The sequence below is a fragment of the Mobula hypostoma genome, chromosome 12, assembly GCF_963921235.1.
Source record: "Mobula hypostoma chromosome 12, sMobHyp1.1, whole genome shotgun sequence".
Taxonomy (NCBI): Eukaryota; Metazoa; Chordata; class Chondrichthyes; order Myliobatiformes; family Myliobatidae; genus Mobula; species Mobula hypostoma.
In genome coordinates, this window is record NC_086108.1 from 49,576,520 (window position 1) to 49,593,454 (window position 16,935).

General features: G+C 39.7%; 1 protein-coding gene across 1 annotated transcript in view; it reads left to right on the top strand.

Moving 5' to 3' along the window:
- LOC134354788 (laminin subunit gamma-1-like) overlaps positions 1-16,935 on the top strand; it is a 54,043-nt gene that overhangs the window by 19,707 nt on the left and 17,401 nt on the right. Inside the window, exons 4-12 of the mRNA XM_063064046.1 lie at positions 821-919; positions 3,088-3,224; positions 5,456-5,578; positions 6,642-6,831; positions 7,236-7,348; positions 9,312-9,533; positions 10,343-10,513; positions 12,751-12,984; positions 15,019-15,194. Coding sequence (XP_062920116.1) covers positions 821-919; positions 3,088-3,224; positions 5,456-5,578; positions 6,642-6,831; positions 7,236-7,348; positions 9,312-9,533; positions 10,343-10,513; positions 12,751-12,984; positions 15,019-15,194 — 1,465 coding nt within the window. The remainder of the gene's footprint in view (positions 1-820; positions 920-3,087; positions 3,225-5,455; positions 5,579-6,641; positions 6,832-7,235; positions 7,349-9,311; positions 9,534-10,342; positions 10,514-12,750; positions 12,985-15,018; positions 15,195-16,935) is intronic.

Below are 16,935 nucleotides of genomic sequence, written 5' to 3' on the forward strand. Positions count from 1 at the left end.
GATTTGTGGTGGAAAATCCTACATTTTAACCATAGAGTGTGCAAAGAATGCTTTTTAGCCTTTCTTCTGGTTTTTGGTGATCTTTACTTTATGCCATCATATCATCAACTCATCAATCAGTGCACACAATCCTTCAGTATTTACCATTTCCAAACCCTGCACAATTGTGCAATCCTCCATTAGCTCATCCATTAACTATGCAACCTTGATGAGAAGATTTGAATCTCCCTTTGCAATGTGAATTTTTCATCTTAATGGGTTTAGGCAACAATCTTTTCATTGTTTTTATGCCCATTTTATAACAATGTTCTCCAGACTATACATCACACCACAGGCCGAAACACCAAATAGTTGATTAACAAGTACTATCAGTCAGATGGGAAGGGGAACATGTGGGTCAACATAAGTTACCTGGGTCAGCCGGGCAAGTTAAGAGCTACATTATCCACATATTTCCATGTAACTTATATGAGAGTGGCACATGGAGTCAAAAACATTCAGTACTCTCTGGTCAGTGACGTGATCTGCTATTACTTTAACAATATACTATTTTGTGAACTCATCAAAGACCTATATAAGAGAACACACTACATCACACTGTGCACAATCACTGTGTTACACCAGCCAGATTTCTTCACAATAATAAACTGCCAGCACCTCTCTACACAGAAATATAAAGGTTTTACCATTAGCTGAGAAATAGTGCTTCCAGAGCAGGGTGGGTGGAAAGTAGCAGGACAAAACTTAGTGTTCCATTTGAGTTAATCATTGCATGACACCCAATTCTCCCAGAATTAAAAAACTGTTGTTTTGATGGCAGGCGCTGTACTTGCAATATGGCGGGTGTTACAAGAATTTGTGATGCTGAAACAGGAGAATGCAACTGTAAATATAATGTTGAAGGGTCCAACTGTAATCGGTAAGTGGTTCAAATAACCTCACCATTAGGAAGAGTTCTCTCTCATATTTCTTCTATTTTTCAGATTTCTGCTCTCACCCCAGCTTCCTCCAGATGGAACAGTGCTAAAGTGCCCCTAGTGCTCACCTATCACCCTCCTAGCCTCCAAATCCAGCGCATCATCCTTTACCATTTCCACCACCTACAGTAAGATCCCACCACCAGCCATTTCTCCACTCATTTCCACCTTCTGTAGGAACCACTCCCTCCTCGACTCCGTGGCCCACTCATCTCTCCCTGATCTCTGAGGTAAACCCCTGCATCTACCAGAGGTGTAACACTTACTCTTGCAGCTCCTCTCTCACCACCATCCATAGACCTAGATAGTTCTTCCAAATGAGGCAAAGATTCATGTGCACCTCCTCCGACTTTGCCCACTGCATTCAGTGCTCCTGACATGGGTCCAAGGGCAGATGAGGAACCTGATTTAAAGACAAAGATTAGCTTTATTTGTTATTGAGATGCGTCGTTTTGTGTCAACGGCCAACACAGTTTGAGGATTGTGCTGGGTGCAGGCTACATGTTTTACCATGCTTCAGGTGCCAGCATAGCGTGCTCACAACTCAGTAGCCCTAACCGTATGTATTTGGAATGTGGGAGGAAACCAGAGCACCTGGAGAAAACCCATGCGGTCAAAGGGAGAGCACACAAGCTCCTTACAAGCAGTGGCGGGTGTCAAACCCTCATCAGCGATTGCTGGTATAGTAAAGCTATTGCGCTAACTGCCACGAACAATTCACCGAGCGTCCATGCTCTCTCTGCAAGGGCCATCCTAAGCTTCCGTCAAGTGCAGTTTCTGTTCCCCTTCCCATTCCCACACTGACCTGTCCTCAGCTTCACCCTCCATTGTCCTTCCTCATCCATTGCCAGAGTGAGGTCATATTCCACATGGGTGGTCATAGCCCAGCGATATGAATATTGATTATTCCAAATTCAGAATAGATTCTGCTATAGTGTGCTCCTCCCTCTCCCCCAACCCCCCCCATCTGATCCTCCAGTCCTCTTATTTTCATCTTCTTTCCCATGTGCCAGCCCCTCCAGCCTCCCCTCACCCATTTTCATAGTCCTCTCAGTTCCAACCTACTACCCATACATTTCTCCCTCTGCCTCTCATCGCCCAACCTCCTCCATCTTGTTCTGGTTTCATCAGCCTTTCATCTCTCTCTTAATACTTCTTCTTATCACTCTCCTGTTATCAGATACTGAATGTATGTTCCTGTTATCACCTTTTTGTAGCTAAAACCACATTTACCCTCCCCCCCACCAGGTTTTATCAGCCCTTTCAGTCTTGCCTCCATCTAACATCCATCTCCTGCTGACTCCCAGCTTCCATGCTACCCCTTCCCTACCTGACTCGATCTGTCCGTCATCCTTCAATCACCCCAGCCCTGGTCCATCCCTCATTAACCTGGTCCCTGTCTCATCACTCCCCTCACCTCTTTATACCGGCTATCTTCCCGTTCCACTTTCAGTCCATGCCCAAAACATCATCAATTTCTCTCCTTCCACCACCCCTCATGCCAAAACCAGCTTAACCTCCAAGTTTATCCAACAAATTGATTGTTGCTCCAGGTTCCAGCATCTGCAGTCCGCTGTGTCTCCATTAGAAAATGCACGTGCAACTACATATGTTTTTACACTATAATTATGTTTAACATTGGCAAGTATAACTGTCCTTAAGTCATACTGGTAAAGTAGCAAATCTAGCATTGTTAGTTACTTCATCGGCATAATTCTTTGACAATATCTTCTGACCCTCCCTCCCTACCTACCTATGGACCTATACCTGAAGCTAATAAAATATACAAATTGCACAAAATTTTATTAAACATATTAGTTAACCTTTATAGTTACTATTTTATTGCTATTTGATTAAAACTATTAGTCTTCCATTTTATTTTTCAACAAAATATTGAGCAAAAATGCATAGTAAAAATTAATCCCTGGTCTTGGATGTTATTTTACAACAAGGGTCATTTTGCATGAATTAGGTGGATCTTTCAGCATTTGATAGGTGTCTGCCTGATTTGGAAGTACTGTTGAGCAGTGCTATATCTCAAAGGAACACCAGTATCATGTAAATAAAGCAACAAGAAACATATTCCAAATGATTTTTTTCTTCCCCAAAGTTGCAAGTTTGGCTATTACAACCTTCATCCAGAAAACCCCATGGGCTGTTCAGCATGTTTCTGCTTTGGGCATTCATCAGACTGCAAAGTGGATGATGGTTACCAGGAGGCTGACATCACATCCACCTTTGATTCAGGTACTGTGGCACCTATTGTAATGAACTGAGCTGAGGTAGCGCTCAACAACTAATCATGGTAGAAATTTAGTTAGCATTAAGAATAAAGTGAGGTCACGAGCCAGAATTTTTGGCGGACTCAAATGTAAAATCAAGCCTGTGTATGGAATCAATGGTCGAGTAGTCAAAGTGAAAAGATTGTTTGAATGATTTGTGTATTGACATTTTGGAATATGTTACCCTAGTAAGCCAAAAGCTACCGGTTTGGAGAAGCCAGCCTGGGCTTCCGGTTTTGAGAGCTATGCATCTCATCTTCACTTTCCTCAGCTGGCCTACAAACATTCATTGTCCAAGAGCAGAGTTTCTGGAATGCAGCTAGTGTCTACAGAGTCATACATCAGCATTGAGGTGACAGGAGGAGTCAGGTTGGAATGTGTCCACCTTCGGGCTGTAGGGTTGGAGAATAACTATTGGAAGTTTTGTACAAACTAAACTCTTACTTGTAGTAGTGTGAGGAAATGCAAGACAGGTAACAGTAAGATCCTTTGATAAGAAATCACAGTACAGCAGGTGTTAAAGATAATGATCCAAGTGCCCATCTGAGCCATTTAAATTCTCACCTGAAACAAAAGTTGTTTTCCATTTCAGAGGAAGTGGATTCAAAAGCTAATCTAGTAATGTTATGGAAGTTGTCAATGTATTAACATTTCACTTTGTCATAACATTGAAATGCATGTTACTCCAGCTTGAAATATTTCAGAAAAGGAGTGCACCATTGTTACGTTATACCAAAAAATTTGTGCATCAGTTTGGTAAGGAAGAAAGACGCAAATTCCAATTATGTACTTAGAACTACAAAGCTTTGTCTATTAGGACAGAATAGCAAGCATTAAGATGCTTATCTGGGTGTTCACAGGCCCCTCTCACTGCCCGACCCGTGGCACCGTACACGACCAGCTCATTGGCGAGGCCCAAGCTGCAGTATATTTATACCCAGTCCACTGATATGAAATGCTGCAGTAGGTAGGTCAATACATTAGCACAATCTCAAACCACCAAACCAGGACCACTTATCATCACTATCAACACACTTCACAACCCACAACTGTTCACCTGATTTTCATGCTCACCTGGTTGTAGATTGCATTCTGAATGTTGTATTGTAGCTCCATGGTTGCTGTGTTGTATCTCCACAGTCATAATCTAAGCTCCTGCAGCCAGTTCACATACGCCCAAGGTCACAGTAGCGAAGACGTTTGATAAGCGTAAGGATTAACCCTTTACAATACAACCACGACAAGGGGTGATAAGATACCAAAAATAATTTCTTTTTGCAAGTGGTAAAGGTTGGAAATTACTAATTATCATGTTATGTAATGTGACTAGTGAGTATACACTGCACATTCTCCATTACATAACGGAAGAGAATGGCTCCTATTATACGTCCAATGATTGTACAGTGATTGCTTGCATAATTTCTTTGTGCAGTTTAATTTTGTGATGGCATCCATTAGTCTTGCGAGACCATTGATCTGCCCCTGGAAAGTCCGTCTGTGTTGTACCGTCGCAGTGAGGCGACGCTGGAGTGTCCTCTCCAGGGTGCAGGCCTGGACAAGGTTGTATGGAAGACTGGCAGTTGCCCATGCAGCAAGTCTCCCTTCTCTATGACACTGATGTTGTCCAAGGGAAGGACAACGGCCGATACAGCTTGGCACCAGTGTCGTCACAGGAATTGCCAGAACGAGGTTGAAGGCAATGTCAGACTGCCTTAGGGACTCCAGCTCTGGATTTGTCCTCAGGGTTTACTACTGAAGCCTTCCCCATGAGTGGGTATGGCCACAAGGCAGTGGAGGTTTGAAATCAGAGTTTTCCCTCTCCTAGATGGACTGCCTTCCCAGGCTGACAAGCTCCATCTACCCGAAGCACTGGTTTTAAGGCGCCAGGACCCGCCTTCGCCCCTTCTCCTGTCAGTAGAAACAGTTCCACGGGGCTTAGAGGCTAAGCCACACGAGAAGGCCAGGAGTTGGACTTGGTTGTCAGAGGCTATTTGAGGCGCATGCAGTGAGGAGCACCTTTAGGTAGTGGGAGCTTGTCCCCACTACCACTCCTCCGCTTGACAACCTTGGAACAGTTTAATATTAGTGTTTAATTTACTGATTTCAGCTAATCTGGGATATTGCTGAAAAAGACATAATTAATTGTCATTAAAATTACAAAGAGCTTGTAATTTACTAGCCTTGGTTTGTGCACAGGTACTGAAAACTGGAAAGCACAGCATCGCTGGGGTTCTGATCTCCCTCTCATGAGATCATCATCATCTCGTGACGTTATTCTTCAGGCTGAAGATGAATACCCGGTATACTTTGTTGCTCCAGGTGAGATGAGAGCAATTACAGGCACTGCGTGCAATTTGTTAATTCTGGTTCAATTATATGATGCATGCTTTGATAAACCGCCCATCTGAAATTGCATGCAATATCTCAGCATTTAGAATGCTCTTATCATTCAACTTTGTGTTCTCTTACTCAAACACTTTTACTATTTTGATTAATTTTGAGCTCGCTTCAAGAATCAGCAACTTTCAATTTTGCAGTCACAAGTGGATTGTCAGTAACTCTAATTGTCAGTACTTTACAAAACAGGTAGAGAGGGTGGATTTCCACTTTTGCTAGAATTGTAATGTTAATCAGTATTTTGACCATGACAACTGACACAATCATTTTTGATACTGATTTTGTTTCTTACATTCTTAGCTGAAGATAAGTAACATATCTATGTGAGATTTTTATGTTAAAGGGAATAATATAGAATTAAGTTTCAGAATATTGGCTTGTCCATTTAAGACAGAAAGGCAGAGGAATTCCCTCAGAGAATTATGAATCTCTCCAATTTTCTACCCCAGAAAGCTGAACATGGAGTTGCTGACTGCATATGAAGCTGAGTTAGACAAATTATTGTACTACTGGGGAATCATGGGTTGCAAGGAATGTGGAGTTGCTGAAATTGGCACAGACATGATTTTATTGATGGATAGAGCCAGTCTGAGTGGCCATATTGAGAATTCCTACCCCTATCTCTTAGATAGCTGTGGGCTGCTGCGCATTAGCAGTAGGATGCTGTGTAGGCCTTAACAATTAGGTGGGAGCTGGTCTCCCTTTGAAAGGCTGCCCTTTGGCCTTCACAGGTAAAAACAGCATTTTCCTGATGGTGCACAACCCAGTCGTGACTTCACCAGCTGGTAATCGAAAACAGTGATCAAGTGTGGGATGGCTTGCTGTTTCTCCTGCTTCACAATAAATGCTATAAGAAAAATCATTAAACAACTGAATTTGTTATAGCTATGAACTGAAAATAGAGCCAATTTTAAGGCCTGTTTCAGCTTGCTATTATGTAGGTTGTAAAGATCGTTTCTCATTTTCCACTTCTTTCCGTCTTTAGCCAAGTTCCTTGGAAATCAAATGTTGAGTTATGGGCAAAATCTCTCCTTCACATTCTACTTGGAAAGGGATGGTGCCTACCCATCAGTGGAAGACCTAATCCTGGAAGGAGCCAGTCAGACACTAACTGCACAAGTGAACGCACAAGGCAATCCAATGCCATCCACGAACAAGCAAACATACAATTACAGGTAGACAAAGCAGATGTTTGGATAGCAAGTATTTAAAAGTTCAGTTGATGAATAATTCTGATTGAACTGTGATTAAATAAAACCAACCAGATCACCTCCACCACATTGAGCACCAACTACAATTCCCGGTGAATACCCCTGTTGTGAACTAAGGCATAGTGCTTATTGGGATTGAGTGGGAACAACTATCATTAAGTCCACAGTATGTTACCAGAAGGTAGCTCTTACAATGGCCATATAATTAACTTTGTTGTAATCTTTAAAGAATTGATAGAATAAACCATTTACTGTTTATTTGTTATTAAGAGTCATGATTGTAAAATTTTTCTGTTGGTATTTTGTTTAGTAATCAAATGATGTAAGACTATCTGACTATCTTAGATAATTTCCTTTTGTTTCTGTAGGCTCCATGAGGCTCTGGAGTATGGATGGAAGCCATTTATAACCTCTTTTGAGTTCCAGCGGGTGCTCAGTAATCTCAGGGCCATCAAAATCCGTGGTACCTACACCCAACGGAGTAAGTCCGTGTAAAGCTCCCTTGAGCTGGGGTAAATTAAATGTAGGAAGCACAATATTGCAAAGCAAATCAATTCATCAGAGAACAACCAAAATATGTTCAAAGGTTTAGGTGAATATGTGAAGCAGATGTAAAAAAGTTTGAAGCATCAATCAATATTTGTGTTCATCTGTCAACAGATTAATACAGTATCACAGCTATTACATTCAGGCAGATGGTCCCAATCAATTGTTCCCGTGCAGATACTTGGACCGGTTTGGTTACTTTCGGTGGACACTTTCTCAGCTCCTAATTAACTTCAAGCAGATGTCAAAGATATTGGAAAAGCAAAAAAAGCACTAACACAAGCCAATGTTATAGGAATTTTAGTTTATTATTATTTTTAAGCCATAGAATCATAGTTGTTTAGGCCTGCTTCTCTGCAATAACCCTACTTTATTCGTCACCACTTTCAACACATCTACTCCCAGATTTTGCCACTCCCTTTTATACCAGGGGCAGTTTATAATGGCCCATTAATCTACCATCTGCACATTCTTGAGATGTGGGAGGAAACAAGAAAATCAGGTGAAAATCAGAAAGAACATGCAATCTCCACACAGACAACACTGGACATCAGGACTGAAAGTGGGCCACTGGAGGTCTCAGGCAACTATTTACTATTTGTGTCATATGTAAAAGGCTGCAGATGCCCTAAGTCTGAAATAAAGGCAGAAACTGCAGCTCAGACAGTATCTGCAGAGAGAGAAAAATAGTTCATGTACCAGATCAATGTCCTTTCATCAAAAATGGAAGTTGCTTGTCAGCATTTTTAGTGGTTTTTTTCATATAATTCTATTCTTTTTTCCCCCTGTTTTTCAGTTTATTTATTGTATAAGCTTAGCAATCAATGAAGATTGGAATCTTTGGGCAAACTGCAAAAGCTGACAACTTCTCTAACATAGAAAAACTTATATTTTCAATGGGAATGGCAATGTTGAAAGATGATAAAGTGCAATTTTGACATAAACGTGGTGCCTCTGATTCTGATATCCTTGCTGAGCAATCCATTGCCAGATTGTATGACTAGGAACCCTTACACTAGGTTTCTGCATTTCCAGGGCACATTAATTTCAGCTGTCGGCACAAATGGCACTCGCTTTGATCCAGATTAGAAGAAAACAAAATGAGCCAGCCATTCCTGCTACTGCTCAGTAACTGGTGATTCCTGGCTTTCCTCTTCAGTGAGCCCACAGCAATGAAGAATGAGCCATGATAACGGGCCTCTCCTTTTCTACGCCGATCCACGTACTTCCCCAATAAAGGCAGAGTTGCTTTGAGTCCTTCCATTTCCCCCAAAGTACTAATGGACGTTTCTTTAGAGGAATGGATGGACTTTTCATCCAGATCTACTTTATCTGATAGACATAGGGAAGATTCAGGAACCTTTAAGGAATCTAACAAGTATTGGATTCCATCTTTTGAGAGTTGCTTAAGATTTGCAGACGCCCTACTTTCTCCCTGAGAGTTGTGGATGGCAGCCAATGACTTTCAATGCTTCTAGACCCATAGCTGACATATCGTTGTCCGGCCTCTGTGAAGGGCTTGGACAAGGATTGGGTTTAAGCCAGGTCTCTGGAAAGTTGAAATATCAACATGTTCAGGTTGTGCAGGTAAACTGCACTTAAAGATCTAAGCTTAGGAACCAAGTGGCTCAGGCTAGAACATCAGTGTTGCTCCAGGGATTCTTATTCTTTGCCTTCCTCATTTCTATTTTGTAATGTTCAATGCAGAAGGGCATTTTAGATGTACTGCTTTAGGTTGCTCAGTAAGAGCACTATTAAAGCCTGACTGAATGCACTTACAAGCAGTCAACACATAGTTGAATATAAGCATAGTACTTTCTCAGTGTTATTAAACTACTGAAACATGTAATAGTTCAGCAATATGGTACTGAGAATAAACTGAATACTTTGTATTCTAGGTCCTGGCCACATTGATAATGTAGTCCTGCACACCGCCCGAATTGGCAATGGAAAACCAGCTCAGTGGGTAGAGAAGTGTACGTGTCCAACGGGTCATGAGGGGCGATTCTGTGAGAAATGTGCAAAAGGTTACACAAGGGAAAGTCGTCATCTCGGACACTTCAGCCGTTGTGTGCCATGTAACTGTCAAAGCCCCAGTGAGACCTGCGACCCAGAAACTGGTGAGTCTGCTGATAAACTGACTCTGGAATGGGAGACTCTTATCTACGTCTCTCCTCCTAATAAACACCTGTGGGACTCTTGGTGAAAGTAGAGTACTGGGAGAGAAATTCGTATGGAATGTTACGGAAATACACAAGGACAGAAACTCATTTCCGGTTGCTTGTACTAAATACATAATAATTGTTGTGACTGCATGCTGACCTCCACTTACAAAATTCAGCTCTATCCATCAACTTCAAATGTGCTAATGTCTTGATGTTCTTGGTTTTTCTTTTTATAAAGATTACACTTATAAAACAGTAGACATTAAATAAATCTAATGTTTACCTGCAATATACACTTTTTAATGCCTGATCAATATTCCATGATATTTGATGTCAGTTTGCTTTTACTTATTCCCATTGGTCAATTTGTCAAGGACGTCAATAGAACAACTGAGTAACACCAGGTATTAGTAAGTGCTGAGTTCAACATTGAGAATACCTTTGTCACTCTATCAGAAAAAGGATGGGAAGGATCTATCCAAGATGTTTCTAGCTCTTATAGAAATGAGTTGCCAGGAAAAGAGCAAATATCTAATTTTAGCCGGAATAAGTGGGGATACAGATCAATGAAAGACTGTGTGAAATTAATTAAATATTTAACACAAACAATGAGCACTGAAGTAGATGACAACAAGGGAAGGCAGCTGCCTTGGTGTCAGATGGTTGCCTTAAACAGAAATTTGTTCAGTTCATGTTGGAAAAAGGGAAAATGCCCATTTGTCCAGTTGACAAATTCTTGAATTTTTTTTCCTGTTGCATTCTAGGCTCCTGTTACACCAGTGATCAATCCAGAAACCAATGCCCACATGGTTACTACCTTAATCCTTCTGAACCAAGTGGGTGCAGTGTCTGCCCTTGTCCTGCAGGTACAGGTTGCACTGTGGCACCAGATGCAAGGGAGGTTATATGTGTGGGCTGTCCAGATAAAACAATGGGTAAGTGTTGGCTACATCTATCAACCTTAAATGTGTTAAAGTTGCTATTTTTAAGAGCACATGAAAGAAGCACGACAAAAAGTACTTCAAACAAAGGAAATACACTGTTATATACAACTCAGGTTAGAACCATTTATCATAAGTGGCACAGCCATATAACATTATCCACCTTGTATGTGAATGCCCTAAGAAAATCTACCCATTATGCCAGGCTGTGTTGTATAACATTCTTAAAACATCATCTATATGCAAACATTTCCAGATGTAAATCAAGATGGTTTCAAAGTCCCAGCTCTTAAGTCATTGTTAACTTGTCCAAATTGGGTCTTGGTCTAAACATCCATAAACAAAGATCATCTATCTGTCTGTCCCATTGCAGAGCACTGCCCTACCCAACTCCACCCCCATCACCCCCAACAATAAAGGTCCAGAACAAGACATTGGCAAATTAAGAACACAATTAGTGATTAAATATACCAAGACCTCCAATGAGCTGGCTGTCTGAATAAATATGTGTTAGATGATCATAATATCAAACCTGGCATGTGTACTGGACTACAGAGATCATGACATGGCACCAAGAAGAACTGCAGAGATACTACCAATGATCTCTTAAAGTATTTTTCAAATCTACTGGCTGGATGACACCAGACTCCCAAAGCAGACATTGTACTCCGAACTCCATCATAGCAGGAAATTATCTGGAAACAATAAAGGAACATTCTCTGAAAAAAATTGTAAAATCTTCACCAATTCCTGACCCTTGAGTGCTGAAAACAGTAAACATGCTGGAAACATTAATTCTTCATTGTAACTACGTAAAGGGCAAGTGAGTGTGGCAGATAGTACACAACATCCCCATCAAATGCTTCATCAAGCACCTCTACATCATCTGTGGCAGACTTCATTTAGCCCAGAGATCATGCAAGCTCCATCCTGAGGGACCGTTTGTGATGAGGAAGAATTGAGATAAAACCTTATTTAAAAGATACAGTAAATTACATTGAAATGTATTTCATCGCATCCAGAAGTGAATTAACCTATGTAATACTGCATTTATAACTGTTATTGTACCTGTTTTTATAGCATCAGGCATAGCAATACAGTACAAACTTAAACAAAAAATAAGATGCTCCATATAAACTGCATTTTGATTACACTTTGGAACTCCTTTAATATCTCCCAAAATGTTGTGGCATTAATATTTTTGTTTTGCCATCAATCTTGTTCCTGAGACATTATCGTTACGTGAAGCTAGTTATTACCGTAGATCGGTTTATGTATTGAATATACTAGATCTCACTGTTAGAACATCATCATCATCATCATCAGGTGCCATGCTCAGTTTGAGCTTTGACTGGAATGGCCCACACACTCCTGTTTCGGTTCAAGTGGATCAATTCATTGGTATTCATTTCCAGTTCTCTGGCTTCTGTCTCCATCATCATTTGCCTTTGTCTTCCTTTTGCTTTCTTCCCTTCAGTCTTTCTCATAATTACCGTACATTCTAACTCCTCTTTCTTAATCACATGTCCAATGAAGTTACGTTGCCTTTTCATGATCTCATAAATTATTTCTCTTTTTGTGTTTGCTCTGTTCATGACATCCTCATTAGATATCCTCATTATAACACTCAGTCAATAATTGCATCATTTATTCAAAGTACCTCCTGGTTTACCACAAGAGAGAACTACAATGAAGCAAATAATTTCACCATCACTACACCAAAATCATACCTAACAAATCCTTTCTTAGTCACTAAATTAACATAGAATTGTGATGAGCTTAACTTTTCCCATTCATAGTTCAGTATTCAGATTACAAATGGTTAACCACTCCGCATTGATAATTTAACATAACACAACATATCTACTGTATGTGAGAAGAACACATATTAAAGTCATTGGTTGTTTCGGGAAATGATGGTTCCAGGATAACATCCCATGCACCATCAGTTTATAGGCCATACCACTCAGGGACTCAGGCTATATTTTTTGTGACTGTATGTTTCTTTGCTATCATAACTACCTGTATATACTATATATGCAATGTGCTCTGTGTTGGCCCTGAATAAACGCTGCTTTGTTTGGCTCCATACATGTGTATGGTTGATTGACAATTAAACTTGTAGTTGAACTTGCTTTGGCTAAGAATGATTAGTGTTTAGTTAACACCAAAGTTCAAGTTTCAAACACAGGCAATCTTCATTCCTTGATCTAATTGCACCATTTTCCTAGGTAAACAGTGTGAAATGTGTGAAGAAGGGTACTTTGGAAACCCACGAGCAGGTAGACGCTGCAAACCTTGTGCATGCAACAATAATGTGGATCCCAATTCAATTGGGAACTGTGACCAGTGGACGGGGGAATGTCGGAATTGTCTCTACAATACTGCGGGACATCACTGCGAGAGGTGCAAACCTGGATTCTATGGAAACGCACTTGCCTCTAATCCATCAGAAAAGTGCAAACGTAAGAACTGCTTTTAAATTTTATATGTGCTTGTCTTTGTGCAATTAATTTCATGCACTGAATCTGCAAAACTTTAGGTTAGTTTTGCATTAAAGCAAACTGTAGCCACTTCATGTTCTCATTTGATTCAATTTTTTTCTAATCAAGTCACTACATTAAGGCTGCTAAGTTAGAAGTTCTTTTTACATTGCTGGATTGTGATCCACATATGGCAGATATCCAGTGAGACATCCATTCTTCTTTCTTTTCAAATCTTTTTATTGTTATGTTATACAGGAAAAATAACATGAGTACATTGAAGTAACAACACTTACAATGCCTCAAAAAAGACATTATCTTAAAGATTGAAAAAAATTTTGTGATAACAAAAAAAACCTACTAAGCAGAAAAGTGAGAGAAAAAAGAACCCATTAGGTGTACAATCCCAGAGTCATGCATCATACAAAAAGCTTCTAAAAATAAACATCAAACCGCCAACAAGAGAAGAAAATATACTCAAAAATTTACAATTAGATCGTGGAAAAATTATATCAATTAACTCAAATGATAATAACGAGCAAATGAGCCCCATCTTTTCTCAAAATCAAATAAAGGTTCAAAGGTTCAACTTTTAATTTTCTCCAAACTAAGACATAGCATCACTTGAGAGAACCACTGTGACAAAGTGGGAGCTGATGTATCCTTCCACTTCAACAATATGGCCCTCCTAGCTATCAATGTAACAAATGCAATAACATGTATTATTACAATGGGATAAGCATCCTTTATCTAAGATTAAACAGGATTGGGAAAAGGAACTTAATTTGACTTTTATGACGGAGGATTGGATGCGGATATTGAAGTTGGTTAACTCTTCTTCAATTTGTACTAGCCATTCATTGATTCAATTTAAAATTGTACATCGTTATCATTTGACAAAGGAGAGACTTTCTAAAATCTTTTCTAATGTTGATAGTCATTGTGATAGATGTAAAACTGAGATAGCTACACTGACACATATGTTTTGGTCTTGTTCTATATTAGAACAGTTCTGGAAGTCGGTTTTTTCAACAATTTCTGAAGCACTTAAAATTAATTTACAATCTAATAAATTAACTGTGCTTTTTGGAATAATTCCTCAAAATATTCATGGTATTTCTGTGTCTGAGACATCCATTCTTACTAGTTTGGAATGAGCTCAGTTTTTCAGCGGTTAGCCATTGTAAAGGGGATAACCATCTGCGGATTTGTTGACAAGGCACAGAACTAGTCTGAGACCAAGTGTTTAAGGACCTAAATAGAGGAAAAGTTGTCTCCCTCCACAGAGCTCCTCACAAACTGTATCATCAATTCCCGTTGCCTCCTGACAACTTTCAAATGGCAACTATCAAAACCATCTCCCCCTCCCCCTTTCAAATCCCTTACTCACTCTTCCTTCAGTTAGTCCTGACGAAGGGTCTCGGCCTGAAACGTCGACTGTACCTCTTCCTAGAGATGCTGCCTGGCCTGCTGCGTTCACCAGCAACTTTCATGTGTGTTGCTTGAATTTCCAGCATCTGCAGAATTCCTCGTGGTTTATGTATCAAAAGTGATAATCATATTCTTTTAAACACAATTAAATATATTCAATTGTGACAACGGCCAAGAATTGTTTAGTGGCAATCAACGTTAAAGAGTGGTGGGGATGGTAAGTAAGGCCACGAGTGGGTGAATGACTGGTGGGAAAAATAAGTCAAACTCAAGGTAATAACTTCACAAGCAAACTTTCCCACATTTTTGTGCTCTCCCTTGCAACATTAGGCAACGTATTGTATGAAATGCAAACTCTCTTCTCCCACGGTCAATGGATTTATTAAGGTGACTGAACAGGCTGCTTGAATGTAAGATTAACTGTTTCATTAATAAAATAGTTGTTTTACAATAAAGGAGTGAGACATTTGTTATGCTTTAGTTTCCATATTCCATTACTGCAGGTTTTCTCTAAACTTTTGAGAAGTATTGTATCAAAGAAAGTGAAGGAACAGACCTTAATTAAAAATAATGTTACTTTTGCAGCATGTAACTGTGACCCAAGAGGTTCTTGGTCCTTACAGTGCAGGGGTGATGGGACATGCAGTTGTAAGCCAGGAGTTTTTGGAGATCAATGCAACCAGTGTGCAGGAAACTCTTATTACAACAGCACCACAGGCTGTGAGGTTTGCCCTGACTGTTACCTATCAGTAAAAAACAAGGTAGGTGTCTGCTTTCAAGTTCCCAAGAGCTTGAAGATACTGTTTACTGTATATTCAATACCTTGATAGTGTTGACTAAGAGCAAGGCTTATGACAAAAGTTATTACTTTCTGAAAATGCCAGCCTACATGTTGATCTTACTGGCATGTCTGCTAATATGTTCTGCTGATAAAAAGAATGAGTAAAATAGGGAAACCAATATTGAAATTTGAGTCCAAAAATGGAAAGTAAAGATTAAAGGCATCAGCCTGCTTACAGTATACATACCACATGTATTGTAAAGGACCATTCTGTAAATCTTTCAAATTTTAATGTGATAAGATTTTATTTTAATTCAGAAATAAGATTAGATTAGCTTCATTTGTCACATGTACATCAAAACATCGAAGCATATAGTTATATGCACTGTTGTGTCAATGACCAACACAGTCTGAGGATGTGCTGGGGGCAGCAAGTAAGTGTCACCATGTTTCTGGTGCCAACATATCATGCTCACAACTTAGTAACCCATTCATCTTTAGAACGTGGGAGGAAAATACAAGTGGGAGGTACTAAGTTTTCATAATCTGACATATACAGTAGGCTATAATTAATATAGAACAAACAATTTTACCATAAAGAAGCTTGTAGGGTATGATAGATTCAAGACCACTATTTAAGTGATAGTATGATCTTGGAGCATATATTAACAATCATGCACATTGGCACTGTTCCCCTCAATGTTGCTATCATGGGTAGGTGTTGACTCAATGACACCTAGCCTGTTCCATTGAGGTCAATTATCAATGTTCAATGCAGTCATGAAAATCACTTCCAGGAAATGCATTTACTCTTTAGCCAGGTGATTATAGCAACTATTATTCTGCATGAAAGTAAATTTCAACAAACATCAGTTCACTCTGATAATTAGATTCACCATCTTGTAGTTTTGGAAACTGGTCAAAGGCAGGACCACATCAGTTTCTGATGTGTCATTTTATATAGTTAGATAGATACTTTAACATAAAAAACATAGAAAACCTACAGCACAATACACGCCCTTCGGCCCACTATGCTGTGCCAAACATGTGCTTACTTTAGAAATTACCTGGGGTTACCCATAGCCCTTTATGATTTATTGATCCCAAAGGAAATTACAGTGTCACACTAGCATTACAAGTGCACAGAAATACAAATATTAGAAGAAAATTAAAAAAGAATTTTAAAAAATTTACCTTAAAAATAAGATGTATAAGGTTTCCAAGTTCACACTGATAAGATGGTAGTGCAAGAATTACTGTAATTTTATACAGTAATGGATGTACATCCACACCGTCCAGATAAGTGATGGTGGCATTGCACAGTATTGTGCAAGGTGTCCAAGATATCAGGGTGTGGTAAACAGAGATAAACAGAAGTTAATAACAGTCTAACAGGAGAGGGTCATTACTTCCCCGGCTATAGGTTATAGCCTAATAGAGCCTAATGGCTGACTCCAACTCTTATGCACAGACTCTAACTTGGTGATTTGAGCAATATGTTTCCTTGGATGTCCTGTGCTCCTGAAATCATGTTCAATTCTACGCAGGAGAATAAAGGTGAAGATTGGGAGTGGATCAGGTAAACAGGATATCTTGCAAAATAAAATGAGGCGTAAACATTGCTAACAGAAAATGTGAGGCTTGCACAGCCAGAGGCACAGCAGGTGTTCTTCAAATGAATGGAGAGAGCTATTACTATCACCACCATTAAATAAGCCTCT